The sequence below is a fragment of the Geotrypetes seraphini genome, chromosome 1 (assembly GCF_902459505.1).
Source record: "Geotrypetes seraphini chromosome 1, aGeoSer1.1, whole genome shotgun sequence".
Classification (NCBI taxonomy): domain Eukaryota; kingdom Metazoa; phylum Chordata; class Amphibia; order Gymnophiona; family Dermophiidae; genus Geotrypetes; species Geotrypetes seraphini.
The window spans coordinates 403336898-403357260 of NC_047084.1; the positions used below are offsets into that span (position 1 = coordinate 403336898).

The 20363-nt window shown below is 41.5% G+C and overlaps 1 protein-coding gene across 1 annotated transcript in view; it reads left to right on the forward strand.

Moving 5' to 3' along the window:
* Positions 1 to 20363, forward strand: part of LOC117347325 (dynein heavy chain 6, axonemal-like) — a 2502256-nt gene that overhangs the window by 1909558 nt on the left and 572335 nt on the right. The window contains 1 exon segment of the mRNA XM_033918113.1: positions 2462 to 2587. Coding sequence (XP_033774004.1) covers positions 2462 to 2587 — 126 coding nt within the window.

Consider the following 20363-nt stretch of genomic DNA (forward strand, 5'->3'; position numbering starts at 1 on the left):
TTCTTTGTTGTGTCTCCATCTAGAATTTTACATGAACCATCAATTACTATAGACTAAACACTCTATAAGATCAATCCAATGATTAAAATATTGGGAGTTGTTATAGATCGACACTTGACCATGAAAAAACAAGTAGATGCTGTGGTGCAAAAGAGTTATTACACATTCTGGAAGCTGTGTACCATAAAATCATATTAGGAGTTTCCAGCCTTTAAATTTTTAGTTCAGTTGTTACTTCGAAGTCTTCTCGACTATTGTAACAGTGTCTATTGACATGTACCAAGAAAGAGATGGCTAGGCTTAGACTGATTCAAAATATGGGGGTCAAATTAATTTATGGTCTAAAGAAATACGATCATGTGACTCCTTTCTACCATGAGTTGCATTGGCTTCCAGTGGAGGTGCGTGTTTTGTTTAAGCTGGGTTGTCTCTGTTACAAAGTTGAGTATGGCATATTGCTCCAAACTATATGACCGATAGATTTCTCATAGCATTCCATAAACATAGGAGAGAATCACATGCATTGTTTAATTTTCCATCTGCTCAAGGTTGTAAGAGCAAGAAATCCTTGGAGCATACACTAGCATTTCAGGCTGCTTTCTATGACATGGAATTTAGGCCACTGTTGCACAGTGCTTGCTCTTACAAGCACTTTAGAACTCAATTGAAAACTCATCTTTTTTCAAAATATTTAGCAAATTAATTTAAATCATCCTTAGGTTATATTATTTTTAATCTTTTGTTCACCGCATTGAACTTATGGTTGTGCAGTTTAAGAGTACGATGTTTTGTTATGTTATGTCTCTTCAAAATGGCGGGCCATCCCTTTCCAGGTTCACTGGGGAGGGGCCTTAGGCACCTGGGCTAATCAGGTCTTTAGGCCTCCTTCCTGGTGCATCCTGGGAGGAAATGGGCATGGCCTAAGACTCTGATCACAGGCCGGCAGCAGGAGGGAGTGGGCATCCCTCCTGTCGATTTTTGGGGATACTTGTCAGGGGATCCCCTGCTGCAGCTGGTTCAGCTGATCGGGGATTCTCTTGCTGCAATCAGCTCAGCCAGCCTTGTCTACTTTTAGCTTTTGAAATGTAGGCCAGCATTTTGCTGGCCTACATTTCAAGCATCTGTCACAGCCCTAGGGAGATGCCTATGGCCAGTTAAACTCGCCCAAGGCTACTTCCGAGTGAAACCACGTCCAGCATTGGGTGAGCTTAAATGTCCCTTGGTGTCTCCCTGCACCTGTGACAGATGCCTGCACTGTAGGCAGCCTGCCTCGGGGTTTTTTTTTAAACGTGCATCCCGATTGGCTGCCAGACAGGGGTAGAATGCCTACCAATGCCTACAATCGGGATGCCTGTTTATAGAATCAGCCCCTAAATGCTTACAGCGTACTCTTGCTTTATTTGTCTTACCATCTGCTAAAGGTTGTTTATACAAAAAATATTTACAGCGATAGTTGTCATTTCAGGCTGCTACTTGGAATCACGATTTTAGTCATTTGATAACCAGTTCTGCTTCTTATCAGGACTTTAGGAAATTGTTAAAAAAGCTGTTTATTTGTAAAACTTTTTGGAAATTAGATACTTTATATTTTGCTGTGATTTTTAGTCCTCTTTTATTCTGTAAACCACATAGAACTTCAAGGTTTTGCGGTGTATATATATAAATTTATATGTTATGTTATGGACTCATAATGGCAACAAAAAACACAGTGGCCATCTTGATTTTCTTTTATACCTCTCATATGTCCAATAGTACATATCCTGCTATTATCCAGTAGAACCCCGTCCTGCACAGTATTATCTCCATAGCTATAGAGATAAGCAAGTCCCATTATGAGTCTATGAAAACAAGAAGCAAAAAATTGACCTTGATAACTCCACAGAGCAAAAATCCAAGAGCACCAAAAACCACTTTGGAAGAGTGATGTTCCTGATTTGATAAATGAACTTGATAATCTAGATGAAAAACTAGGACCTAGTCTACTGAGAGCCTTGGACCCAACACGGTCCGTGTTTCAACAAGAATGTCTTCCTCATGGGTCCTAAGATAAAAACTCGTGGATAATCTAATTAGTCCAAATAAATAGTCTGCAGTAACTACACGTAAGGTGGATGGTGCGGAGTTATTGCAGACTAGCATGTCAAGATGGCCACTGTTGCATATATAGTAATGGTAGGTGTGAATGTTGTATTGACAGGTACCACAGGTTTGCCTCCATCTTTTCCCATGCACACAAAAAATATTAAAAACATTAAATAAATAAAAAATGATGTAGGAGATGTCGTCATGTCAGGTATCAGGCTTTACACATGGAAAAAGTTTAAACATTGCCTTTCAAAAGTACTCATATTTTGCAACTTACTCAGAATTCAACTCGTACAGCATAACTAACACCTAAAGGGTTTTAATTATTATATTTCTCTTTGAAACAATGATCTTTGTTTCAATGTTTCTTATATAGGCAAATCGTTGGATAAGAAACAGAGAAACAAAAAATGGTTTAAAGATAATTAAACTCACTGACTCTGGTTTTCTACGAACCCTTGAAAATGCAATTCGACTTGGTTTGCCAGTTTTATTAGAAGAGGTAAGTTTCTCCATCCATACTTTTTTGCATATTTTTATAAATGTCTGTTAAAACTTCTTTTTTATTTTATATTGTATATTATTATGATCCAGGCCTAGTTAGGGAACCCTAGCCCAATCATCAGGGCTAAAACAAACTTTGTCCAGGTCACCAATATAGGGATGACCTACAAGAGAATGCCTCCAAATCAGCTGCCCCAACAGAACCAACCATTTTCCTGGTTCTGGAGAGACAGCTTTCCTAATTCTTTTAATCTGTCAGTATTTCTGCAAATGACATTAATATCAACTATCAATATTAGCAGAGATGGTGGTTGATCAAGAGGATCATTTTTACAATGCTGAGAATTCAGGATTTTAGTCTGTTGTAATCTGTTACTAGTGCTGAAGACTAGACTAGAACCTTCCAAATAAAAAATTTATGGATGCTTCAAGACTTTTTTCTGTATCGGAGAGCTTGAGAGTCTGATTCATGCAGCTGCAAACCTATGGCATTATTATTATTTTTTGGGGGGTGCACTTCTGTCCTTCTCCTTTCTTATTATTGATTATAATTTATTTTCTGATATACATAGAAACATGATGGCAGATAAAGGCCAAATGGCCCATTCAGTCTGCCCATCCACAGTAACCATTATCTCTTCCTCTCTCTAAGAGATCCCATGCTTTCTTGAATTCAGACACAGTCTCTGTCTATCAAATAAAGGGTTCCTTTTACAAAGCCACAATAGTGGCTGCTTCTGCAGTAATTGCTCCAATGCCCATAGGCATTTAATGGGCATCGGAGCATTTGCTGCATGGCAGAAGCTAACATGGTTTTGTAAAAGGGGAGAAAATTAGAACTTGAACTTGCTTTACTAGAACTGGGCATCTTATTGTTCTGGTCTTGGGTTTTATCCCAGGACAAGCAGGCAGGTATTCTCACATATGGGTGACATCATCGACGGAGCCCGGATGCGGACGCCTCACAAGCAGACTTGCTTGAAGAAACTCAAAGTTTCGAGTTGCCCGCACCGCGAGTGCTTTCCCACCCAGCACAGGGCACATCTCCTCAGTTCTCAGTTTTCCGCGGAGCCGAGAAGTCCGTCTTTGTTTTTTTCTTCATGAATCGCTGTTTTATTTTATTTCTTTTATTTTAGTTAAAAAAAAAAAACAAAATTTTTCTTCTTCCGTTCGTTTTCCGGGACAGGCCGCTCAGCCGCAGCCCGAGGGCTTCGACTTTGCAGCGGCTATTTTTCCATCTATGTCCCGGCCTGCTACGGGCTTCAAGAGGTGTAACAAGTGTCAGCGCGCAATCTCTCTTATGGACCCTCACGGACAGTGCCTCAAGTGCCTTGGGACGAAACATCATCCTAGAACGTGCCTGCCTTGCCAAACACTTCAGCCTCATGCTTTTAAGCGTCGTTGCATTCTGGTGGACAAGCTTTTCGAGAAGGAGTCTCCTACTGATCCCTCGACTTCGAAGGCGTCTTCGGCCTCGACTTCCACCGAGGCTCCTTCTGCGCCTACTGCTTCCACCTCGAGCCTCATCAGACCTTCGTCATTTGCAGTGGCTCTTGCTTCGACGCCATCTGCTGTATCTTCCCCTGCTTCCTCAGGTCAGATAGCTCAGCAGTCGATTCTGCCGGTAGTGATTAAAGTGTCCAAGACTCCTAAGTCGAAACACACTCACACTACCTCGAAGGAACCTCCAGCCAAAGCAGGTGGTCCGGTTTCTGACGCGGATCCATCCTTGCCGGCTTCTTTCCAGACCATGTTAGAGAAGCAGTTTATTCAGTTCCTTACTAACATGGGACCCAAACTGCTTCCTCTTATCCAGCCTGAGTATTCAGCAGACTCCCGCGAGGTCGAGCCGCTTCCTTTGCCCCAGTCTGAACTTACACACTCTTTGCAGGGAGCAGAGTCTCTGCGAGTGTCTGGTCTGCCTTCCAAGCACTAAAAGCAAGGAGCAGATTCTTTGCGAGTGCCTCGACAATAATCCTCACACTTTAAACAAGGAGCAGAGTCTTTGAGAGTACATCGAGGTTCCTCCACCAAGCCTCTAGTCCTATTCATACATCGGCATCGGCTGCCTACATCTCCGAGGTAAAATCTCCTCGATCCTCGAGATCTGGTTCCAGACACAGTTCTCACCGACATTCGAGGCCTTCATCGAGGCATCCTTCCATGCATCGTTCTTCTTCTCATGACAGACCATCTTCCTTGAAGCCTCGATCTACTCCAACCTCGACTAGACCACCGACTCCTCGTTCGAGGTCTCTGATGCCGGACCTCGAGGATGTTCCGGTCTCGATTGCCTCGTCCAAGTCACCAGGTTCCTTTGATGACTTTTTCCCTGCCGAAGCTTCTTCTTTGACACAGGCTGCCTCGACGTCGTTGAGTCCTTCTCGAGACAAAGCATTGGCAGATCAGCTATCTTTCTCGTCTTTCCTGCGACAGATGGCTGTAGACTTGGATATTCAATTGGAAACTGGATCCAAGTATTCTAAGGAGTATCTAGAAGTCATGCATCTTCCTCAACCTCTGGCAGAGTGTCTTAAGCTTCCACTTCATAAGTTTTTGAATCAGTCTTTTGGTTGATGCATGTAAACACCTGTTTCCATACCAGCTGTTCCAGAAAAATTGTACTCTAGGTATAAAACTGTGCATCGCAAAGGATTTGACAACTCACAGTTATCTCATCAATCCCTGCTTGTTGAATCCTCCTTGAAGAGGTCCCATCCTTCCAAGGTTTATGCCACAGTTCCTCCTGGAAGGGAGGGAAAAACTATGGACAAATTCGGACGTTGCATCTACCAGAATGCTATGATATCCTTTAAAGTCCTCAATTATAATTTTTATTTCATCACTTTGAATTTCTTCTTTCTCTTCTACCAAAGTTTTTGGATTATTTGGATAACCAAATGCATTTTGAGTTACAGGAAGTCATTGCTTCTTTCTCTCAATTACGTCAGCATCTCCTCCAATCATCTTATGATGCCTTCGAGTTATCTGCCCAAGCGGCTACTTGCTCTGTAGCTATGCATCGTCTTGCCTGGCTTCGTACCGTTGACATGGACTCTAACCTTCAAGACCGCTTGGCTAACATTCCTTGTGAGGGTAATGACTTCTTTGATGAATCCATCAAGGCAGCCACCAAGAAATTATCTGACCATGAGAAATCATTTGCTTCTATAGTCAGACCTAAGCCAAAGCCAGCTCCTGCCAAGCCTGCACGCCCTGCTCTTATCTATCAAAGGCATTTTGTTCCGAAGCCAGCTCCTTATACTTGCCCTCCTCTGAAAAAACAGCAACCTCAGAAGCAACAGAAACTCCATCCTTCTGCTGCACCTATGGCTTCTCAACAACAGAGCATAACTTCCACCATTCTGTCTCTGTCTCCTTTTCCCCCTATAGGAGATCGTCTCCATCATTTTTACAACCGATGGACAATAATTACATCCGACCTCTGGGTGCTTACCATCATCAGAGAAGGATTCTCTCTTCATTTCACACAGGTTCCACCAGAGCTTCCTCCAAGAGAGTATCCTTCCAATCCATCCCAGACCGCCCTTCTTCAGGAAGCTCAAGCTCTGCTTTCTCTCCATGCCATCAAACCAGTTCCCTTGGAACAACAGAACAGGGGGTTTTACTCCCGTCACTTCCTTGTTCCGAAGAAGACGGGCGATCTGCGACCCATTCTGGATCTCAGGGCTCTCAACAAATTTTTAGTCAAAGAAAAGTTTTGAATGTTGTCCCTGGCATCTCTTTATCCCCTTCTCGAGCAGAATGACTGGTTATGCTCTCTGGATCTCAAAGAAGCCTACACTCATATCCCCTTCATCCGGCCTCCCATCAATATCTCAGATTTCGGGAGGGGAATCTGCATTTTCAATAAAAAGTACTACCCTTTGGCCTGGCCTCATCTCCCAGAGTGTTCACCAAGTGCCTGGTAGTGGTAGCAGCAGCTCTAAGGAATCATGGTCTTCAGGTATTTCCCTACCTCGATGACTGGCTCATCAAAGACAACACATCTCAAGGGGTTATTGTAGCGACCCAACGGACTACCTGGTTCTTACAAAGTTTGGGATTCAAAATCAACTTTCCCAAATCTCAACTTCAGCCCTCACAGAATCTACAATTCATTGGAGCTGTTCTGGACACTGTCCAACTCAGAGCATTCCTTCCACAACAACGTCTGGAGGCTCTTCTACAACTCTGTCACATAGTGTCTTCCCGCTCTTCCATCTCAGCGAGACACATGATGGTACTTCTAGGTCACATGGCCTCCACAGTACATGTGACTCCTTTTGCCAGACTTCACCTCATAATTCCTCAGTGGACCCTGGCATCTCAATGGACGCAAGTTTGCGACCCTCCTTCTCGACACATTTCAGTCACTCCTTCCTTGAAGAAGTCTCTCCGTTGGTGGATGCTCTCTTCCAATCTTTCTTTTTCAAACACCCCCTTATCAAAAGGTCCTCACGATAGACTCTTCGACCTGTGCTTGGGGCACTCATCTCGAGGGTCTCTAAGATGCTCCTTCCCTCCCACAGTCTCCTACAATTCCCTGACCTCTATTGATCTCAATCCTACCTCACCTGTATCCACCCCCGACAGATCCTGGACCGCCTTCGAGCCTGTCTCTGAACCGCAAGTCTCCAAACTCTGCCACAAACTAAAAACTTGCAAGTGCATTTTGGATCCTTTCCCCTCCTATCTATTCGATAATATCCCTACACAGGCCATCGCTTCCCTCACCGACCTCATAAACTCCGCCCTAACATCGGGCCTTTTCTCCCCCGACATGGGACACATTTCACTGTCCCCTCTACTGAAAAAGGCCGACCTTGATCCCACCATTCCATCTAACTACCGTCCTATAGCAAATATCCCTCTCCTAACCAAGTTATTAGAATCCATCATATCCACCCAACTCTCATCCTACCTAGAACGTTTCTCTATCCTCCTACCCCACCAATTCGGCTTCAGACCCAACTTCAGCACCGAATCCCTCTTGGCCTCACTAATCTCTAAGGTGCAACAACTCCATTCTCGAAACAAATTCGCTGTTCTTCTTCAATTCGACCTCTCCGCAGCCTTCGATGTCGTTCACCACGACATCCTTATCTTCCAACTCTCCGAAATAGGCATAAGCTCCACAGTCCTTGACTGGTTCTCTAAATTCCTACGCTTCCGCTCCTACACCGTAAACACAAACGGTTCCTCATCCCCCGCCTGGAAGCCGAAATGTGGAGTCCCGCAAGGCTCACCCCTCTCTCCTATTCTTTTCAACATCTACATGTCCTCTCTGAAACTCCTTCATTTATCCCCCCTAGAAACTCTCTACTCCTATGCTGACGACATCCTCATCCTCCTCGAAACCGACGCGAACCTCTCGAACCTCACTGAGAACATCTCCACATGTATTACGAACCTCCAATCCTGGGCCCAATCTGTACAAATGAAACTGAATGAGTCCAAAACCAAACTCCTTTGGCTCGGCCCAATTTCAGATCATTTACCCACCTCCATCCCTCTACCTTCCGGCCCCACTCTTCATCTTGAGTTTTCAAGCAAAGTCCTAGGCATCATCTTAGACTCCTCTCTCTCCTTCAACGATCACCTCAATTCCCTAGTAAAAAAATGCTTCTTTAGCCTCCATATGTTAAGAAAAGTAAGATCTTGTTTTCATCATTCTCATTTCGCCATCCTCTTCCAATCCACCATCCTCTCTAGACTAGACTACTGCAACTCCATCTATATAAGCCTAACTAAGAAAAACCTCCATAGACTTCAGCTAATTCAGAACGCCGCTGCCAAGCTTATTTTCGCAAAAGGCAAGTTTGATCACGTTTCCCCACTCCTCTCCAAGCTTCACTGGCTCCCAGTATACTCCAGAGTCCTCTATAAATGTGCCTGCTTAGCCTTCAAGATTCTACATGGCGTCCTTCCTCCCGTTATCCCACTCTTCTGGAATTCATCAAACCCGCTCTCTTCTAGACCCTCCCAAAAACTGAAACTATCTTTCCCATCTATAAAAGGTATATCCCGCGCAGGAAAACGTGGAACATCCCTCCCCTTTAGAACCACTGAACTCTGGAACAACCTCTCATCCCCGCTCAGAAATTCTAGCTCCTTCCAATCCTTCCGTAAACGCTTGAAAACTTGGCTCTTCTCAAAAATCTAATCTCCTCCCGTTCTCTAATACCCTGCCCCTCTCTATCCTCTCAGTCCCTCTCCTATACCCCTTCTTTGTAATTCCTTTCCTCTTAACCTCTGTAAACCGTACCGAGCTCTGCGCATGCGGAGATGGTGCGGTATACAAACCTAATGGTTTAGTTTAGTTTAGTTTAGTCTCTGTACTCAAGGCCACTGGACCAGTACGTATCATCAATGTCACATCAATCTGTTGGAACTCAGAGCGATTTTCAAGGCTCTCAACGCTTTTCAACACCTTCTTCACGACCAGGTAGTCCTCATCCAGACGGACAACCAAGTTGCCAAGTATTTTGTCAACAAACAGGGAGGGACGGAATCTGCCTCCCTTTGTCAAGAAGCTCTGAAGGTTTGGGACTGGGCAATCCGCCACAACACCTTCCTCAAAGCTGTCTACATTCAAGGGGCAAAGAATTGCTTGGCAGGCAACTTGAGTCGTCTTCTGCAACCTCACGAATGGACTCTTCATTCCTCACCTCTTCATCACATTTTTTCACAGTGGGGAACCCCTCAGATAGACCTCTTTGCGGCTCCTCACAACTTCAAACTGCCTCAGTTCTGCTCCAGGATATACTTTCCTCACCGCCTCGAGGCAGATGCTTTTCTTCTGGAATGGACAAATCTCTTCCTCTACGCATTCCCTCCTTTTCCTCTCATTCTCAAGACTTTGGTCAAGTTGAAGAATGATCATGCCACCATGATTCTAATCGCTCCTCGGTGGCCGAGACAACCTTGGTACTCCCTTCTACTTCAACTCAGCACCAGGGAGCCATATCTTCTACCAGTTTTTCCTTCTCTGCTTACACAGAGTCAAGGATCTCTGCTTCATCCTAACCTGCAGTCTCTACCCCTGACAGCTTGGTACCTTTCAACATAACTCCTCTTCAGTGTTCTCAATCTGTAAGAGATGTTTTAGAAGCTTCTAGGAAGCCTACCACTAGACAATGCTATTATCAAAAGTGGACTAGATTTTTTACGTGGTGTTTTTCTCATCATAAGGAGCCTCAGCATTCCTCCTTATCTTCTGTTTTGGACTATCTGTTGCACTTATCCAATTCTGGCCTCAAGTCTACATCTAGCCGAGTCCATCTCAGTGCAATTGCAGCTTTCCATCAGCCTATTGAAGGGAAACCCCTCTCTGCTCATCCAGTGGTTTCCAAATTCATGAAAGGCCTCTTCAATGTTAAACCTCCTCTGAAACCGCCTCCTGTGGTTTGGGACCTCAATGTTGTCCTTACTCAACTCATGAAGCCTCCATTTGAATCAATTGATAAGGCTCATCTGAAATATCTCACTTGGAAAGTGGATCTGAAATATCTCACTTGGAAAGTGGTCTTTCTCATAGCCCTCACTTCCGCTCGAAGAGTCAGTGAACTGCAAGCTTTAGTTACTGGCCCACCATTCACTGTGTTCCATCATGACAAGGTGGTTCTTCGTACTCATCCTAAATTCCTCCCTAAAGTGGTCTCGGAGTTTCATTTCAACCAATCCATAGTACTTCCAGTGTTTTTTCCAAAGCCTCATTCTCATCCTGGAGAATAAGCTCTTCATATTCTGGACTGTAAATGTGCTTTGGCCTTCTACTTGGAACGCATCAAACCACACAGAACTGCTCCTCAACTTTTTGTTTCCTTCGATCCAAATAAGTTGGGCCATCCTATTTCTAAGCGTGTATGGATGGCAGCTTGTATCTCTTTCTGCTATGCCCAAGCTGGATTACCCCTTCACAGTAAAGTCACAGCCCATAAAGTCAGAGCAATGGCAGCTTCAGTAGCTTTCCTCAGATCTACACCTATTGAGGAAATTTGTAAGGCTGCTACTTGGTCCTCGGTTCATACCTTCACTTCTCACTATTGTCTGGATACTTTCTCCAGATGGGATGGACAGTTTGGCCAAACAGTATTACAAAATTTATTCTCCTAAACTGCCAACACTCCCACCATCTCATTTTGGTTAGCTTGGAGGTCACCCATATGTGAGAATACCTGCCTGCTTGTCCTGGAATAAAGCACAGTTACTTACCGTAACAGGTGTTATCTATGGACAGCAGGCAACTATTCTCACAACCCACCCACCTCCCCTGGTTGGCTTCTCTGCTAGCTATCTGAACCGAGGAGACGCGCCCTGTGCTGGGCGGGAAAACACTCATGCATGCGCGGTGCGGGCGACTCGAAACTTCGAGTTACTTCAAGCAAGTCTTGCTGTGAGGCGTCTGCATCCAGGCTCCGTCAATGACGTCACCCATATGTGAGAATAGCTGCCTGCTGTCCATGGATAACACCTGTTACGGTAAGTAACTGTGCTTTCAGACGAAACATACTCTTATTCAAGGTCCATGACTAGACGTACACTGATTCATTATGTATATGGGTCAGGAGTTCTATGGCCCCTTGGTACCAGGTACCTTGTGCCTTTGCCAGGGGAACCTTAACCAGACATCTAGATTTCCCCGGATATGTCCTCTTTTTAGAGGATGCTCTGGGTGTCTGGACATCTTTCCAAATTTGAAGAGTTTGTCTAGGTTTTTCTCTCCCACCTACCTCCTCTGCTGAATATTTAATCTTCAGTTGGGTCAGCTGGCAGCAGCAACAGTGAAGTGAACCTGATGCTGTTGGCCTGCCCCAGAAGCCTTCATTCTGCAGCTGTCCCGCCTTCGCGGGAACAGGAAGTTGCATCAGGCTTACCTTACTGCTTCTGCCAGTTGTTCCGAAGATTAAATATTCAGCAGAGGAGTTACGTGGAGGACAGGGGAGAAGCACTCAATTCAGGGCTGGGCTGGGGCTGGAGAGACAGAGAGCCTATGCCACCTGATCCTGCTGGGGGAGGAAAGAGAGAAGGACCTGCGGAAGTGGGGGTTAGAGAAAGGGAGAGTGAGAGAAGCACTCGCAGGGGAAGAGGTTGGACAGGGAGGCAGAGAGAAGCACCCACTTTTTGCATACTCTCACATCTCCCTCATCTGCCATGACAAAACATACATAGAAACATGATGGCAGATAAAGGTCAAATGGCCCATGTAGTCTGCCCATCCGCAGTAACCATTATCTCTTTCTCTCTCTGAGAGATCCCACGTGCCTATCCCAGGCTCTCTTGAATTCAGACACGGTCTCTGTTTCCACTACCTCTTCCGAGAGACTGTTCCATGCATCTACCACCCTTTCTGTAAAAAAAAGTATTTCTTCAGATTACTCCTAAGCCTATCACCTCTTAACTACATCCTACGCCCTCTCATTGCAGAGTTTCCTTTCAAATGAAAGAGACTCGACTCATGCACACTTATATTACATAGATATTTAAACGGCTCTATCATATCTCCTCTCTCCCGCCTTTCATCCAAAGAATACAGATTGAGATCTTTAAATCTGTCCCCTTTAGGCCTTATCATGAAGACCACACACCATTTTAGTAACCTTCCTCTGGACCAACTCCATCCTTTTTATACATTTTTGAAGGTGCAGCCTCCAGAAATGTACACAGTATTCTAAATGAGATCTCACAAGAATCTTATACAGAGGCATCAATACCTCCTTTTTCCTACTGGCCATACCTCTCCCTGTGCAATCTAGCATCTTTCTAGCTTTCGCTGTCACCTTTTCAAACTGTTTGGCCACCTTAAGATCATCACATACAATCACACCCATGTTCCATTCTTCCGTTGTGCATATAAGTTCTTCACCCCTAAACTGTACCGTTGCCTTGTATTTTTGCAGCCCAAACGCATGACCTTGCATTTCTTAGCATTAAATTTTAGCTGCCAAATTTTTGACCATTCTTCAAGCTTCGCCAGGTTTTTCTTCATGTTATTCAAACCATCCTAGTAAAACATATATAGAGTCCAAATTGACATAATATCACTTTGTTTAACTCAGACCTCAGTAGTACCACCTGTATGCCACTAAACCTTTAGATCATATAGCTTTCAGGTACCCGTGGTCGTCATCGGTCTCAATCAATATATATTTTAAATATTTTCCTTTAAATAGTTAGATAAATAGAAATACTCATCTTCATCTGCGGTTAAATCTGTGAACGCGGTTAAATCTGTGAATGCGGGGAGCATGAGCCGCTTGATTTAATGGGGATTTCCTTGATAAAGCCCTTTGGGGCAAAACATAGATCTATGTCAGAGTGCCAACCCCCACCCGCATAAATGAAGATGAGTATTTCTATTTATGTAACTATTTAAAGGAAAATATTTAAAAATATTTATAATATATATTGATTGAGACCGATTACAACCACGGGTAGCTGAAAGCTGTATGATCTAAAGGTTTAGTGGCATACAGGTGGTACTACTGAGGTCTATGAGTTAAACAAAGTGATATTATGTCAATTTGGATTCTATATATGTGTTTTACTAGGCTTGTTACCAATTAGAGTCTAACGAACACTACAGAGCTAAGTGGTTTCATTTATTCACACCATCTAGCATATCTACTCTATTGCAGATTTTGGTATTATCCGCAAAGAGGAAAATCTTACCCGACAACCCTTCAGCAATATCATTTATAAAAATGTTTAAAAAACAGGCCCAAGGTTAAATTTACCTTTCGGGGGGGAAGGGGGAGTGGCCAAGTTGGTGGCATGACTGGTGTGCTACAGGAGAGTCTTAGCTTGTTTTTTCTTACTGAAGTTATACCCCACCAGCTGAAACTTCGACGCCATTGCACCAGACCATCCTGGATTTCACCACCAGAACTCCTGTCTTTGCTGGGCCGCGAGGCTCGCTGGTGTTAGCGTCTCAGGACTTAGGTGTTTCCCCTGAGCCGGAAGTTTCTCGCATCCAGATCCAACAATCCCTCCATGCCCCGCGGCAGATGCGTCTGCGCTTTGGAGCGGCCCCGATACCGAGGTGGTTGTGGGAGTACTCTCCAAGGAGGGGGCGAGATGGAATTGGGGCCGGCGTGTTATGAAAATCAGCCAGGGGCAAAAGATATTTCATCGACCCCCCCATGGAGGTAACTCTGTTCAATGTTTGGAAAATGCTCCAGAGGTTGGAGGGAACTGTATTGAAGACTTCTGAAGAGACTTCAACCTTGGTGAAAAAGGTAGACTCTTTAACAAAATCATTAGAGGAAAGTAAAATTGAAAATGAATCAAGATTTGTGTCTCTTAATAAAAAAGTGACTGCTCTAAAAGTTGTTAATGAGGGGTTAATTAAGGACAAATTGTTTATCCACAGGAAAATAGACCAATTGGAGAATCATAATAGACGCTTAAACTTGAGATTCTTAAATTTCCCAAAAGCTTTGGAGATTTCCTCTGTTGAAATGTTCAGAAATTACCTACACAAATATTGGGCTTCGCTCCTGAAGCTATTCCGCCTTTAAATAAAATATATTACCTGCCTAGTTCTAAAAAGCAGATGCGGAGCGAAACACCAGGAACAACTCAAGGAATTATGGATCAACCACTTGACTTGGGAAATTTATCTGAGATTTTAGAAACTACTATAAAAATTGAAGAAAGAGCTACCCTGCTTGTTTCATTACAGGATCTCAATGCTGTATTGAGGTTATATTTTCGTAAAGCTCAGGCTCCTTTCACAAGACAACGTATTTGGGTTTTTCCCTGATGTTAATAAAGAGACACAAGAAAGGAGGAAACTATTTTTGCTTATGAGGCAAGAAGCAAAAGATTTAAGGGCTACATTTCAATTGGCGTATCCATGTAAATACCTCATCAAATATTTAGGGACAAAATATACATTCTTTGTTCCTGAACACCTAAGGAGGTTTCTAGACATGAAAAAGATCATCAGAGAATAGTGGATAATATTGTATATGAGAGGAATTGTTTCACGTTAAAGCTATTTTTTAATTATTTTTACTTCTTTTTGATGTTATAAGTCCTTAAAAGACCCCTCCCCCCTTCTCTTGACTTTATATTGGGGTCTAAGTAGAACTTTATTATTGTTTTATGTTAAAAGTATTTGCTTGTTTGTAAATTTTTATGTTTGAGTTTCCTGCACAAGTGTATGATTTCATACACTTGTTTCATACGCTTGTTATGATTTCAAATAAATAAATAATTTTTTTAAAAAAAAGAACAGGCCCAAGAACAGAACCTTGCGGAACACCACTGGTAACATCCCTTTCCTCAGAGCGATCTCCATTCATAACTACCCTCTGTCGTCTTTCACTCAACTAGTTCCTGACCCAGCCCGTCACTTTGGGACCCATCCCAAGGGCACTCAGTTTATTTATTAGACGTTTGTGTGGAACACTGTCAAAGGCTTTGCTAAAATCTAAATACACCACATCTAACGCACATCCTCAATCCAATTCTCTGGTCACCCAGTCAAAGAAATTGATCAGATTTGTTTGACAAGACAAATCTAATGAATCCATGTTGCCTCCAGTCCTATAATCTACAGTATTCCAGAAACTTGACCATTCTCTGTTTTAAAAGCGTTTCCATTAATTTGCTTACCACAGAAGTCAAACTTACCGGCCTGTAATTCCTTATTTCTTCCTTACTTCCACTTTTGTGGAGAGGGACCACATCTGCTCTTCTCCAGTCTTCTGCTACCACTCCCGACTCTAGAGACTCATTGAAAAGGTCAGTCAGTGGAGCTACCAGAACTTCCCTAAGTTCCTTCAGCACCCTTGAATGTACACCATCCGGCCCCATCGCTTTGTCTACCTTTATTTTAGCTAGCTCCTCATGAACACAACCTTCTGAAGATTGATCAGGGTCTATTATTCCTCCATCCCTATTCACGTTTGTCTTCTGCAGTCCCGCTCCCGGAGTTCAGCTGTGAACACAGAACAGAAATATTTGTTAAGCAATTTGGCCTTTTCTTTATCAGCTTCACATATTCCTCCCCTTCACCTTTGAGTCTCACAATACCACTTTTGTACTTCTTCTTATCACTAATATATCTGTTGAAACAATTTTTTATTAATAAAGTATACAAACCAGGGAAAAACAGCAAACACCTCACCAGCTAATATAACAACCAAATCCCTAATAGAACAATACAAGCAGAATGACCCTCCCCACAACCTCCCTCCCCCTACCCACTTGCATCCTGCAGTAACAAAGCCATCAGATCCAATATAATGTACCAAGTCTGTAGTCTTGGACTGACAATAGAGCCATTTCTCCTCTGCTCAACCCCTCCCCCTTGCAGTCAGATTAAAGAGAAAAAAAAAACCCAACAAAAAACCCCACCCCCAAACAACTCCTCCAGCTCACCCAGCACCCCCCCCTGCATCCAGACTCACCATCACGAGAAAACCAGACTCAAGTTTTATTTATTTAAAATTTGATGAATCACTTAATCTTAATACAAAGCGATGAACAAATCTAAAAAAATAATACATCACCATATACAGAGAGTCAGTACAAATAACATAGACAAGTCAAATAACATAACATAAGATAAACAGGCCCAAAAGGGAAGTGGGGAAAGAAATATAATGTAATAGTAAATGAGATGAGTAAGGGATATAACAATAGGGAGGGATAAAAAATAAAGATCAAAGGCTGGAATTAAAAGTGTGACCTAACTATAAAAAGCTAGCAGTTAAAAGCATCTTTAAAAAGAAAGAATTTTAACTTGCTTTTAAATCTATTGATGAGACGTTCTTCCCTTAAGTGTATTGGGAGAGAATTCCACAATTGCAGAGCGACAACTGAAAAAAATATATTGTCTCCATGTGTTAATGGATTTGAGAGAGGGAATAACCAGCAAATGTTGATCATTAGATCTAAGTGATCGGGTGGGAGCATAAGGTATTAAGACTCTGTCAATAAAAGAAGGAAATTTATAGAGTATCGATTTAAGGTTTAGTAGACACATCTTGTAGGTTATTTGATGTGCCACTGGGAGCCAATGAGATTTTTTGAGAAGTGGTGAAACATGGTCAAATTTCTTTGCTTTCCATATGAGTTTGATATGATAGAGGCTTTTTGCAAGCGTCTAATTTCTTTAAGGAGAATTCCTGTGAACAAAGCATTACAATAGTCAATTCTAGAAATGACCATTGAATGGATTAATATGTTAAGAGATTTGGGTTCTAGCCATTTTGAAACTGAGCGAATTTGTCGTAGTCTGAAAAATGTGGATTTGACTACGCTGCTAATATGCTCATGAAAGGATAGTTTCTGATAGTAAATGACTCCTAATATCTTGATGGAGGTAACTTCTTGGAGAGTGATGCCAATTAAAGTAATGGGATAGTGAAGTTCAAGTCCTTCTTTCCAAGGGAAGAGCATTACGTTGGACTTATTGGTGTTAAGCGCTAACCAATTTGTATCAAGCCAGTGATGAATTTGTCTGATTTTCTTATTGATAGATTCTGAGGGGTTCTCAGGATCTGGAGAGTGGATAAGCTGGATGTTGTCTGCATAAGCAAATGTGTTAAATCCTATAGACTGACAGAGGGAGCAAGAAAGATATTAAACAGGAGGGGTGAAAGAATAGACCCTTGGGGAATTCTGAAATTTGTGGTGAGCTTTTCTAAAATAGTATTATTAAATGAAACTAGTGAAGATCAATTTGTGGTGGTCCAGATGATAATGAATAACTGTTGACATACCTATTAATGAATGCTCTGTAGAGTGATGTTGTCTGAAGCCTGTCTGGTTAGGGTGTAAAATGTTTGTTTTTTCTATTAATTATGAGATCTAAGTAAATATAACTTTTTCTGTTAATTTTGCTAACAATGGACTATTGGCAATGGGCCTGTATTTTGATTTGTCATCTGGACTGATTTTGTGATCTTTGGTGATCGGCCAAATGTTTGCTTCGTTCCACGACTTGGGTAGAATACTTTGTTGAAGACTTTCAGTTACCAAAGTATGAATGAAGGGACCAAAGACTGGGAAAAAATGCTTAAGGATAGATGGGGGAATCGATTCACCCTGAGAACCCTTAGGGTTGATATTTTGAATGCACGAATACAGGATGTCTGGGATGTAATGTAATGTAATGTAATTTATTTCTTATATACCGCTAAACTCCGTTAGGATTCTAAGCGGTTTACAGAAAATAGACAATAGTGTGCATTAAAATTATAAGTAATATAGTTTTACAGAGAAATATACATTAAAGGATACAATAAAAATAAGATAAATAAATAAAGAATAGGTACTTAGAAATTCCCTTACTGTCCCGAAGGCTCACAATCTAACTGAAGTACCTGGAAAAATAACAATTAGTTGAGTAATAAAAGTAAGAAATAGAAATAGAAGAAAAAAATAAGAAAATAAACATTCTAACAAGACTACATTGATCTAAGGACTTTGAAAGGTAGAAAAGAAGAGAGATAGGAATAGCTGCAGAAAGAAGGAACCGTTGAGCAATAGAATTTTGGAGAAATTTAAATGTTAAAAATAAAACAAAACAATGGTACTTGGAGAGACCTGCCAGGAAAGAGACTTGGGAGTTATGATCGACAAGTCAATGAAGCCATCCGTGCAATGTGCAGCAGCGGCGAAAAGGGTGAACAGAATGCTAGGAATGATAAAGAAGGGGATCATGAACAGATTAGAGAAGGTTATCATGCCGCTGTACCGGGCCATGGTGCGCCCTCACTTGGAGTACTGCGTCCATCACTGGTCACCGTACATGAAGAAGGACATGGTACTACTCGAAAGGGTCCAGAGAAGAGCGACTAAGTTTCAAGTTTATTTGTTATTTGATTAATCGCCTATTACAAATACTAAGCGATGTATACATAATAAAATAAATTTCTAAAATGTACATAAAATAGAAAGTAACGTTAACAATGGTATAAAATCACCCAAACAAACTAATCAAAACAAACTAAAACAAAACAAGCAAACAATAGGACAGAAGGGGAGGAAATACAATTTTCGATAGGAAAGAATCAACAATTAAAGGTAAAACCCAATAGGAATGGGAGGACAAATAAATAATTGGAGATAAAAATACATAAAAGAGCAAATGATGAAAGAGCAATTAACATTTCAATTAGGTATTGAACGCATCTTTAAAAAGAAAGCTCTTAAATTGGCTCTTAAATTTTTCCAAATTCTTCTCCTCTCTTAAATATAGTGGGAGTGAATTCCATGTCTGTGGTGCCGTTACAGTAAAAATGAATTGCCTTCGAGTGTTAATAATTTTAAGAGTAGGAATGACCAACAAAAGTTGGTCATTAGATCTTAAAAATTTGGGAGAATTATATTGAATTAAAACTTTGTAAATAAAAGCAGGGGTTTTGTATAATAACGATTTAAATGTAAGTAAAGATAATTTGTATAAAATACGGTATGATACTGGGAGCCAATGTGCCTTTTGAAGTAATGGAGTAACATGGTCGAACTTCTTAGCCCCCATAATTAATTTAATAGAGGCATTCTGAATTATTTGCAATCTTCTAATTTCTTTTTGAGCCATTCCCTTGAATAAAGAATTGCAGTGATCAATTTTTGAAATAATCATTGAATGAATTAATATATTCAATGATTTGGGACATAGGAATTTTGAAATAGACCGTATTTGACGTAGTCTGTAAAAGGTAGCCTTAACCACATAACTAACGTGGTCATGGTGGGTTAGGTTTTCATCTAGAATAACACCTAGAATTCGAATCTTGTTTATTTGTTTAAGGATAACCCCTTGGATAGTAATGGGAACAGCAATTTTATGATTGTCTTTCCAGGGGAAGAGCAAGGTGTTAGTTTTATTAATGTTTAAAGACAGTCTATTATTATCAAGCTATAGATGAATCTGGTTTAATTTCTAATTGATAGCTGCAATTTCAGATGAATTGTTAGGGTCAAGCGGATGTAAGAGTTGTATATCATCCGTATAAGCAAATACGGTGAAGCCGATAGATTGGCAAAGAGTCATAAGAGGAGCAAGAAAAATATTAAACAGAAGTGGGGACAGGATAGAACCTTGTGGAATACCATAAGAGACTGAAAAACTAGTAGAAATGGAATCATTAAAGGAAACTATAGAAGATCGATTGTCTAAATAAGATTTAAACCAGAGAAGGACTTGCTCAGTAATGCCTATGGATTGTAATCTATTCAATAAGAGATTATGATCAACCGTATCAAAGGCTGCCGAAAGGTCAAGTGAGATCAGAAGAACAGAAGAATGATGATCCAGATGGTAGAGAATAGAAGAAGTCATGCCTATCAAAGAATGTGCAGTAGAATGATGTTGCCAGAAACCTGTTTGGTTTGGGTGTAGAATATTTGTTTGTTCTATAAAGTTTGATATTTGATTGAAAACTATTTTCTCTGTTATTTTTGCAAGAAATGGGATATTTGAAATTGGCCTATAATTTGATTTATCTTCGATACTTATTTTGTGGTCTTTAACAATAGGGTGAATAATGGAGGTTTTCCAATCCTTAGGCATAATGCTGTACTGTAAACTTTCATTGATCAGAAAAAGTATTGAGGGTCCGAACATATCAATGTACTGTTTAAGGATAAACGGGGGGATTGACTCAGTTTGCATACCCTTTATGTTAATTGTTTTGATCAGAGATTTAAGTTCTTCAATAGAAGGAAGATGAAATTGTGCGCATTTTGCAGATAGCAACAATGAAGCTTCTGTGGCATCTTGTTCAGTCAGTATCTCTCCATTTTTACTA